Genomic DNA, 11,029 nt, shown 5'->3' on the forward strand with positions numbered 1-11,029 from the left:
TCTCGTCGGAGGCATGCTAACTCAGTGTTGGACGTAAAATCGTTCGTTGCGCCTGCGTTGAATACATTGACTTGGGGTGTCCTGCCATCTGTGGATGGGAGGATGAACTACCCATGTGGGGGTCTCACGTTACAGAATCTGTCTCCTATTAGGAAAAAAAGAGGAGGGTCGACTGATCTGAATGTATTCCAATCGTCAATATTTGTATGTTAGGACACTTATGTTTTTGGACGCCAGGTGGACATACATCACTGGTGTTGCTTTCCTCGTGTGTTGAACATGGAGGTGGGGGCTGGAAGTGTGGTATTGCTTGACAATTATACGGGCAGCAGGCAAGGACGAGCGTACGAGACAGGGAGCGGGTGAAGGACAAGAAAGGGGGGAAGGGTAGAGAGGAGTGTTAGAGGGTGGGTTATGGGGCTTAGGGGAAGGGGGTGTTGGGAGCTATAAAACGCACATGGTTCCTCCCTGACTGCCTAGTTCACCTCCGGCGCCCCTACTCACCGTATATACACCTCCTCCTCCGTCGACATGAAGAACTTCGTCTTAGGTGAGTTCCTGAATTTTCAGTAACTTCGATATACGGCGGGGTGGGGTTGGTGTAGCACATACCTCCCCTCCCTGCACGACGCCAGGTGATTGAGTTGTTCTGTGGCTTTAATTCTCGATGTGTTTTCTCTCTCCCTCCTCCTCCTCCTCCAGCACTAGCCCTGATGGGCGTGGTCGCCTCTTTACCCCGAGTCCGCCGTGATTCGACGCCTTTTTACGTCGAGCTTCCGGCCAACGCCTCCCTCATCCTGGGTAGTATCCAGGCGGGGTTCGACTGCGCTGACTTGCCTTACGGCTACTACGCCGACGAGGCCAACAACTGCGCCATCTTCCACGTCTGTCTGCCCTACATCAACTTCGGTGAGATCGTCACCCGTCAGTTCTCCTTCATGTGTGGTGAGGGCACCGTCTTCGACCAGGAGCGCTTCGTCTGCGACACTCCTCAGACGTCCTTGCCTTGCTCTCAGTCCACGTTCGCCAGGAGGGCGAACGAGTACTTCGGCCGCGTGGACGTCAACTTCAACGAATAGAAGCAGTCGCTCGTCTCGCTCGACGTAATGTAGACGGACCATGGCCACGTCTCGCTGGCCTCGTAGACGACCCGGATGCGCACGACACGACTACGAGTCGTAACTCTACTTACTAACTACGAACCGAATGTAAGATACACGTTTCCAACCCTCACGTCAGCACTTTGATGTAACTATGTTTGTATTGTAATAAATGAGAAAGTTTATGTTCCCCAAGTGTCCTATCCTGGTGCTCACCTGCTTTGAGAAGTCTTTGGTTCCTCTGCTGGCTTCCAGTCGTGGGATCCGACTTTGTATGTAAAGTTGCGTCGAACGAAAGATATGGGATGTTCACATAATACCAGTTAGTTCTCTAAGGGAATTTTGGAACCTGGTGTGATGGCTTATATAAAGAATTCTGTTTTGCCAATGTACACCCTCCTCCTGGCTTGAAGAACAGGGAAAAAGGGGGGTTTTACTTCAGTAACTTTGCTGTTCCAAGAGGATTTGCAACAAGGTCTTGCTCAGAGAGAGAGAGAGAGAGAGAGAGAGAGAGAGAGCCATACACCTATAAACACACACACACACACACACACACACACACACACACAGACACACACACACACTTCAACCTCCTCTTCCCTTTGAAATCATCCGTCCCTTTGCCAAACCCTCCTCCATCCTGTTCCATAACCATCTCATAGAGAGAGAGAGAGAGAGAGAGAGAGAGAGAGAGAGAGAGAGAGAGAGAAAGAGAGAGAGTCTTTTGTAACCAGAAACCCCTCAGAGAACCAGTTGAGGAATCTACCACACAGAGTGTAGATAAAGAGAAGAAAAAAGAAAAAAAAAACACATTCGAGCTGGCATTATGGATTCCAGCAACGCTGGAAAGTACGGTTTCCAGTCAATCTGGTGTCTAGGGCATTTTCCAGGGCCCATGGTGACCACACATATATAGGGTTGCCCGGACAACACCTGTACATACCTGACACTCGTCCATATATATATATATGTATGGATCTCTCTCTCTCTCTCTCTCTCTCTCTCTCTCTCTCTCTCTCTCTCTCTCTCTCTCTCTCTCTCTCTCTCTCTCGGGTCTAATTAAGACCGAGTGTTCCCTGAACGGGTGTTTTAGGGAGATGGGTGTGAATAATGAGGCGGAGGGTGAAAATTGATCGAAGAGCCTCTCTCTCTCTCTCTCTCTCTCTCTCTCTCTCTCTCTCTCTCTCTCTCTCTCTCTCTCTCTCTCGATGGTTACGGGACAGGAAGAAGAAGAAGAATGGGATAGGGAGACAGGCGAAGGGATGGACGATTTGAAATGGAAGAGGAGGTTGAAGTGTGTGTGTGTGTGAGTTTGTATAGGTGTATGGCTCTCTCTCTCTCTCTCTCTCTCACACACACACACATACACACACACACACACACACACACACACACACACACACACAACCCCTTTCACCTCCATCACACGGCTCAACCTGACCAGCAAAGAGATATTATCTCATGGTAAGGCGCGAAGGTTATTTTTCTCTTGTGAATGGGATGAGTTTATCTTGCTTTCATGGTGGTTGAGACATGTTCCTCTAACGGGTCCCCAGCCCGTCCCAGGATGTCCCTGTCTGGGGACATGGTCCTCACTAACGGGTCCCTAGCCCGTCCCGGGATATCCCTGTCTGGGGACATGGTCCTCACTAACAGGTCCCCAGCCCATCCCGGGATGTCCCTGTCTGGGGACATGGTCCTCGCTAATAGGTCCCCAGCCCATCCCGGGATGTCCCTGTCTGGGGACATGGTCCTCGCTAACAGGTCACCAGCCTTCCCGGGATGTCCCTGTCTGGGGACATGGTCCTCGCTAATAGGTCGCCAGCCTTCCTGGGATGTCCCTGTCTGGGGACATGGTCCTCGCGAACAGGTCCCAGCCCGTCCCGGGATGTCCCTGTTTCGGGACATGGTCTTCGCTAATAGGTCACCAGCCTTCCTGGGATGTCCCTGTCTGGGGACATGGTCCTCGCTAACAGGTCACCAGCCGTCCCGGGATGTCCCTGTTTCGGGACATGGTCCGTACTAACAGGTCCCCAGCCTGTCCAACGACACTTTAATCCAAAGCTGACCGTATTTGACCCACAAATATAATTTTCTGTTGATAGATTTTTTTATTTATTCATTATTATTTTTTTTTTTGGAGGGGGGTTGATTTAGAATGTATATGGGCGGGGGGGAGAGGCTATAGAATGTATATGGACGATATTTGGGGGATATAGAATGTGTATGGACGATTTGGGGCGATATAGAATGTGTATGGACGATTTTTTGCCTGGGATATAGAATGTATATGGACGATTTTAAGGGGGATTTAGAATGTATATGGACGATTTTGGGGGTGATTTAGAATGTATATGGACGATTTTGGGGGTGATATAGAATGTATATGGACGATATTTTGGGGGGATATAGAATGTATATGGACGATTTTGGGGGTGATATAGAATGTATATGGACGATTTTGGGGGTGATATAGAATGTATATGGACGATTTTGGGGGTGATATAGAATGTATATGGACGATATTTTGGGGGGATATAGAATGTATATGGACGATGTTTTTTCCAGCTCGTCAGTGGAAGAATTCGGAATAGCCTTTATATATATATATATATATATATATATATATATATTATATATATATATATATATATATATATACCCCCCGAAAATATGTATAGATATGATGAATATTTCCAAATCGTAGAAGTGTTTCGAGTAAAAAATAGGGTAGATAAATCTTAGTCTTTTAATTATCAAGCAAAGAACGAATAACATATTTATATTTTCTTTGATAATCAACAGAAGAAGTATTTTGGTCGTAGAGTTAACAGAAGAAAAAAAAGTTTTTTCTGTATTTTCATTGAAATTTTATTATGGTCTTGATTTGCAATAGGATCTATGGTTACCGTAACTCACTATCTTCTTATCAAAACTGGTTTAAAGCAATTTCCTACAACAGTATGTGTGGACAAAGCCAGCAAACTTCATTACAAAACTCGAAATTTTGCGTCTCAATAGTCACGTGATGATGAAAAGTATGGAAATATTGTATATATGATCGTCTCCTTTAATGTAAAATTTTGCTACAATGTCACAGGAAGGAAAAATATCTAATTGCAAAGCTTTAGGAGGTCATTTTTTAACCCTTTCTTGCATCTTGTTTACTTCTCGTTGAAGTTAATGTCAAGTCGACCGAAGAACTCATTCACCCTCCTGTAGGAGGACGAGGACTGGTCGCAGGAGATGGCGCCCTCGGGGAAGTCGCAGACGAGGCGCTCCTGGTCGAAGACGGTGCCCTCACCACACATGAAGGAGAACTGACGGGTGACGATCTGGTCGAAGTTGATGTAGGGCAGACAGACGTGGTAGATGGCGCAGTAGTTGGCTTCGTCAGCGTAGTAGCCGTAAGGGCGATCAGCGCAGTCGAAGCCCGTCTGGATGTCTCCCAGCAGGAGTGTGGCGTTGGACGGGAGGTCGAAGAAAAGAGCGGAGGAGTCTCGACGCTGACGCAGGCCTGGCAGAGCTGCTGCAGCTCCCAGCAACACACACGCTGAAAAAAAAGAAGATGAAGCGGTTTAAAACGCCATCACCCCTCACGTCTCTGGCAAATACGCTCAACCCGCTGCCGGATTTCTGATGCGAGCGATTCACCAACGGAGACTCGTTTTCCAGTGTCTTGGCTGAGACACGTATGTGTAACAAGTGACAGTCGATTGGACAAGCACTCACCAAGGAGGAGGAGTTTCATGTTTGGTTGGCAGGACAACGGGTGTGGATGTAGCTACAGGTCCTTCGGCCACCTTATATATGTATCCCGCAGCCTTCCTCCTCCTCCTCCGCCTCTCACCCAGACCCACCTCTTCCTCTGCAGTGACCTTGCGACCTGGGCTCCGGTGTCATGGGCGACACTCGTCCATCTTTCTACCCCGGGGCGACCACACAGACACGCATCCCATGTGTGCTGAGATAACAGGGGTGAATGAGAGAGAGAGAGAGAGAGAGAGAGAGAGAGAGAGAGAGAGAGAGAGAGAGAGAGAGAGAGAGATTAAAAGCCTTACGATTGTTCAGCGGTTTTGTTTATGATAGTTCCAGTGTGGGCATGAAAAGAGGGGGGAGGGGGGCCACTTGAGATGTGTTAGTCAGATGTTTCCGATGTCCCAGGGTTGAGTGATGATGTCCAAAACGGGCGCGAGAAAGTGTAACTCGTCCATGTCTGGGGGAGCATGGTTTCAGGTGATTGTATTTCTGCTTCTTAAGACAGTGTGTGTGTAGAAGACGTTTTTTTTTTCTTTTTTTTTTTTTTTTTTTACTGCTTATCGGATCATTTCGATGTGTTTGTCTTTTGTTTGGTGGTGTTTCGTAGATGTTGGAAGGGGTGGAGGGGGGGTGTGGAATCTGTGATTAGAGGTTACTAAATTCTTGCTTAGGAGGTAAGACAATTGCTGCTTCGAGAGGCAGTTTGTGGTTATGGAGTGGTTTGGATTGGAAGACTAGTTTAACAAGGCCACACGATCCCCCCTTCTACTGGTGCAGACTTCCACTCCCACCGCCACAGCAACTCCTCCACGAGTAGATAAGGCCAACCCATCTTTATTTATATGGGAATACCGTCATTAAATGGATGGGGGGCACACTAGCAGCCAACTCTCGGGAACAAAATGCAGATTAATCCATGTATAGAAGTTGGAAAGAGAACCACTAATAAGGGTTTGAGGGCAATTGGGTCAAGTTTTGAGGTCAGGATGGGAGAGATTTAGTTGGATTTGCTTTTGAATTCGTTTTTTATATATATATTTTTTGTACGTACATGCGTATGGCACCTCCCTCATCCATACGGCAACTAACTCCTTTGTATATGTAATCGTAGAAGGTAAGCTAATGGAAAGACTTAGATGCAACTTGACGGGACTTTCACATTATTTTTTTTTCGGTTTTTCTTTAGAGGCAGACTTGGATTTTCCTCCGTGTCGAAGTTGATGTAGGGCAATACAGACGTGATAGGTGGCGCTGTCGTCGGCGTAGTAGCCGTAAGGGCGATCAGCGCAGTCGAAGCCCGTCTTGGATGTCACCCAGCAACAGCGACGCGTCGGAGGGAGGGAAGTTCGCAAGTAGAAGGGGGACGAGTCGCGACGCTGACGGAGGCGGTGGCCAGACCAGACGGCCTTCACTCCACTAACGAGAACGATCATACTGTGGATAACCAACATGATTAGCTGTTGATAACGAAGGTAATTAGGTTGGGTTATCATTCCTGTGTGTATGATAGTCACCAGGTCTGAAACTATATACGAACTCTGTAGACCAGCCTTTCACTGCACTATGATAGACACAGGGGAGGAGGAATTTAGAAATTAGTTCCCCATTCTTTGGGGGTAATTAGTTTAGAAGTTAGTCCCCCATTCTTTGGGGGTAATTAATTTAGAAATTAGTCCCCCATTCTTTGGGGGTAATTAGTTTAGAAATTCGTTCCCCATTCTTTGGGGGTAATTAGTTTAGAAATTCGTTCCCCATTCTTTGGGGGTAATTAGTTTAGAAATTCGTTCCCCATTCTTTGGGGGTAATTAATTACGACACGCTTCGTGTGGGCGAAGGGTAATACCTCTATCTACATAGATTCATGAGTTCGTGATTTATATATATATTACACATATTTCTGAGGGCGGAAATGGTAGGTAGTTAGGCACAGACTATCGGAGAAGACTCTTTTAATGTTGCTTAATTGCTGGTGACCAAGGCTGCCATGGTTTATTCCTTCTTCTCCTCTAGGTTCAAGTTTCAGAAGAAGAGATGGCCTTCGAAGGAACAGGTCTGTTAGCGCCCTGTTTGCAGGCCCTTCTTCATTACGCTGCCCTTTCATGAATTATGCAACAGCATCTCCGTGGCTTGGGGTCTTTCTGCCCAGAATTTCCTGTAAGGTCTAGTGTCCCGTGATGGCGTCACTGCCTTTTCACACTTGTGTGTACGCCGTTGAGAAGCAGCGACTCCTCTCTCTCTCTCTCTCTCTCTCTCTCTCTCTCTCTCTCTCTCTCTCTCTCTCTCTCTCTCTCTCTCTCTCTCTCTCGCCAACGCGTGTCCCTACGTAACCGTATACGAAGGTCGTTAATGTTGCTGTCGTAACGACTCGTTGGCTATGGATACCGTGTCGAGTTCATGTAGGACGAGGAAGGTGAAGGCAGAATTTATGTATAAATTACCCCAAGCGGGTGGGAGACGTCTTCAACACACACACACACACACACACACATATGTAAACTACGTAAACTACATGTTTAACAGGGTCTCGCTGGCCAGGACCCTGAAGATGGCTTTGAGGTAATATAATATGACGATTATTTACTCATTTGTGCAGAAGTCTTGGAGGGAGAGAGTTCAATCCTCGTACTTGAACGCTAAATGAAGTTTGATTTGGATATGAGAAGGATTTTGTGGTTGTGTGTGTGTGTGTGTGTGTCGTGCTCAAGGGCCGCACCGTCGTGCTCAAGGGTCGTGTACCGTCGTGCTCAAGGGTCGTGTACCGTCGTGCTCGAGGGTCGTACCGTCTCAGTGTTCAAGGGTCGTGTACCGTCGTGCTCAAGGGTCGTGTACCGTCGTGCTCGAGGGTCGTACCGTCGTGCTCAAGGGTCGTGTACCGTCGTGCTCAAGGGTCGTGTACCGTCGTGCTCAAGGGTCGTGTACCGTCTCAGTGCTCAAGGGTCGTGTACCGTCTCAGTGCTCAAGGGTCGTACCGTCTCAGTGCTCAAGGGTCGTACCGTCTCAGTGCTCAAGGGCCGAACCGTCTCTGTGCTCAAGGGCCGCACCGTCATGCTCAAGGGTCGTGTACCGTCGTGCTCGAGGTTCGTACCGTCTCAGTGCTCAAGGGTAGTACCGTCTCAGTGCTCAAGGGTCCGTACCGTCTCAGTGCTCAAGGGTCGTACCGTCTCAGTGCTCAAGGGTCGTACCGTCTCAGTGCTCAAGGGTCGTACCGTCTCAGTGCTCAAGGGTCGTACCATACGACACTATAAGTGCTCTTCTGATAACACGTGTTTGATCACGTTATCATTAAAGCCCCTTATCTCTTAACTGGGCCGAGTCTCCCACGACCAGACCTCTCGCCATCTTCTGTCCTTCAGACAGTGAAAGGCATAGACGGGCAACCCGCTTACCCGTCTTGTTTGCTCATTTTTAATGATCTTTGTTCATTTTTTTGGTGGCGCTCGTCAGCGAGAGGTGGAGGGGGTTGTATGTCTACTAAAAACATCTGCTTGAATCCAAACTGATATACGATATATATATATATATATATATATATATATATATATATATATATATATATATATATATATATATATATATATATATATATATGGGAAAGGATCACAGTTTTGCGCGTGATCAAGATATTCCTATGAGTCCAAGGGGAAAATGAAACACGATTAGTTCCCAAGTGCACTTTCGTGTAATAATCACATCATCATCAGGGGAGACACAAGAGAGAAATACAAGTCAGTTGATATACATCGAAGAGGCGTCCTAGCTTCGTCTCTTCGATGTATATCAACTGACTGTTATATTTCTCTCTTGTGTCTCCCCTGATGATGATGTGATTATTACACGAAAGTGCACTTGGGAACTTGTGTTTCATTTTCCCCGTGGACTCATAGATATATATATATATATATATAATATATATATAGATATATATATATATTATATATATATATTTTTTTTTGTACGTACATGCGTATGGCACCCTCCTCATCCATCGGGGCAACTAATCCTTTGTATATGCTAACTCGTAGAAGGTAAGCTAATGGAAAGACTTAGATGCAACTTGACGGACTTTCACATTATTTTTTTTTCGGTTTTTTCTTTAGAGGCAGACTTGGATTTTCCTCCGTGTCGAAGTTGATGTAGGGCAATACAGACGTGGTAGTGGCGCTGTCCGTCGGCGTAGTAGCCGTAAGGGCGATCAGCGCAGTCGAAGCCGTCTTTGGATGTCACCTGCAACAGGCGACGCGTCGGAGGGAGGGAAGTTCGCAAGTAGAAGGGGAACGAGTCGCGACGCTGACGGAGGCGGTGGCCAGACCAGACGGCCTTCATCCACTAAACGATGAACGTCATACTGTGGATAACCAACATGATTAGCTGTGATAACGAAGGTAATTAGGTTGGGTTATCATTCCTGTGTGTATGATAGTCACCAGGTCGAAAATATATTCGAACACTGTAGACCAGCCTTTCACTGCACTATGATAGACACAGGGGAGGAGGAATTTAGAAATTAGTTCCCCATTCTTTGGGGGTAATTAGTTTAGAAGTTAGTCCCCCATTCTTTGGGGGTAATTTAGAAATTAGTCCCCCATTCTTTGGGGGTAATTAGTTTAGAAATTCGTTCCCCATTCCTTTGGGGGTAATTAGTTTAGAAATTCGTTCCCCATTCTTTGGGGGTAATTAGTTTAGAAATTCGTTCCCCATTCTTTGGGGGTAATTAATTACGACACGCTTCGTGTGGGCGAAGGGTAATACTCTATCTACATAGATTCATGAGTCGTGATTTATATATATATTACACATATTTCTGAGGGCGGGAAAGGTAGGTATATAGGCACAGTACCTATCGGAGAAGACTCTTTTAATGTTGCTTAATTGTGGTGACCAAGGTCCATGGTTTATTCCTTCTTTCCTTAGGTTTCAAGTTTCAGAAGAAGAGATGGCCTTCGAAGGAACAGGTTGTTAGCGCCCTGTTTGCAGGCCCTTCTTCATTACGCTGCCCTTTCATGAATTATGCAACAGCATCTCCGTGGCTTGGGGTCTTTCTGCCCAGAATTTCCTGTAAAGGTTAGTGTCCAGTGATGGCGTCACTGCCTTTTCACACTTGTGTGTACGCGTTGAGAAGCAGCGACTCCCTCTCTCTTCTCTCTCTCTCTCTCTCTCTCTCTCTCTCTCTCTCTCTCTCTCTCTCTCTCTCTCTCGCCAACGCGTGTCCCTACGTAACCGTATACGAAGGTCGTTAATGTTGCTGTCGTAACGACTCGTTGGCTATGGATACCGTGTCGAGTTCATGTAGGACGAGGAAGGTGAAGGCAGAATTTATGTATAAATTACCCAAGCGGGTGGGAGACGTCTTCACACACACACACACACACACAACACACACACACACAACACACACACACACACACACACAACATATGTAAACTACGTAAACTACATGTTTAACAGGGTCTCGCTGGCCAGGACCCTGAAGATGGCTTTGAGGTAATATAATATGACGATTATTTACTCATTTGTGCAGAAAGTCTTGGAGGGAGAGAGTTCAATCCTCGTACTTGAACGCTAAATGAAGTTTGATTTGGATATGAGAGGTTTTTTGTGGGTTGTGTGTGTGTGTGTGTGTGTCGTGCTCAAGGGCCGCACCGTCGTGCTCAAGGTCGTGTACCGTCGTGCTCAAGGGTCGTGTACGTCGTGCTCAAGGGTCGTACCGTTCAGTGCTCAAGGGTCGTGTACCGTCGTGCTCAAGGGTCGTGTACCGTCGTGCTCGAGGGTCGTACCGTCGTGCTCAAGGGTCGTGTACCGTCGTGCTCAAGGTCGTGTAACCGTCGTGCTCAAGGGTCGTGTACCGTCTCAGTGTTCAAGGGTCGTGTACCGTCTCAGTGCTCAAGGGTCGTACCGTCTCAGTGCTCAAGGGTCGTACGTCTCAGTGTCAAGGGCCGAACCGTCTCTGTGCTCAAGGGCCGCACCGTCATGCTCAAGGGTGTGTACCGTCGTGCTCGAGGGTCGTACCGTCTCAGTGCTCAAGGGTCGTGTACCGTCGTGCTCAAGGGTCGTACCGTTCAGTGCTCAAGGGTCGTACCGTTCAGTGCTCAAGGGTCGTGTACCGTCTCAGTGCTCAAGGGTCGTACCGTCTCAGTGCTCAAGGGTGTACCATACGACACTATAAGTGCTCT

The 11,029-nt window shown here is 47.2% G+C and overlaps 2 protein-coding genes across 2 annotated transcripts; one reads left to right on the forward strand and one right to left on the reverse strand.

Moving 5' to 3' along the window:
• The first annotated feature begins 396 nt into the window (after nucleotides 1–396).
• Nucleotides 397–1,285, forward strand: LOC139745758 (U-scoloptoxin(01)-Cw1a-like). The gene is made up of 2 exons (XM_071656284.1): nucleotides 397–550; nucleotides 703–1,285. The coding sequence occupies exons 1-2, from the start codon at nucleotides 532–534 to the stop codon at nucleotides 1,077–1,079; spliced, it is 396 nt and encodes a 131-aa protein (XP_071512385.1). The 5' UTR covers nucleotides 397–531; the 3' UTR covers nucleotides 1,080–1,285.
• A 2,550-nt stretch (nucleotides 1,286–3,835) lies between these two features.
• LOC139745794 (U-scoloptoxin(01)-Cw1a-like) lies at nucleotides 3,836–4,953 on the reverse strand. Its single transcript, XM_071656340.1, has 2 exons — nucleotides 4,833–4,953; nucleotides 3,836–4,653 (listed from the first exon to the last, which is right to left on the reverse strand). Exons 1-2 carry the CDS (start codon nucleotides 4,849–4,851, stop codon nucleotides 4,265–4,267), a joined length of 408 nt encoding a protein of 135 aa, XP_071512441.1. The 5' UTR covers nucleotides 4,852–4,953; the 3' UTR covers nucleotides 3,836–4,264.
• Nucleotides 4,954–11,029: the final 6,076 nt, after the last annotated feature.

The sequence above is a fragment of the Panulirus ornatus genome, chromosome 62 (genome assembly GCF_036320965.1).
Source record: "Panulirus ornatus isolate Po-2019 chromosome 62, ASM3632096v1, whole genome shotgun sequence".
Lineage (NCBI taxonomy): Eukaryota > Metazoa > Arthropoda > Malacostraca > Decapoda > Palinuridae > Panulirus > Panulirus ornatus.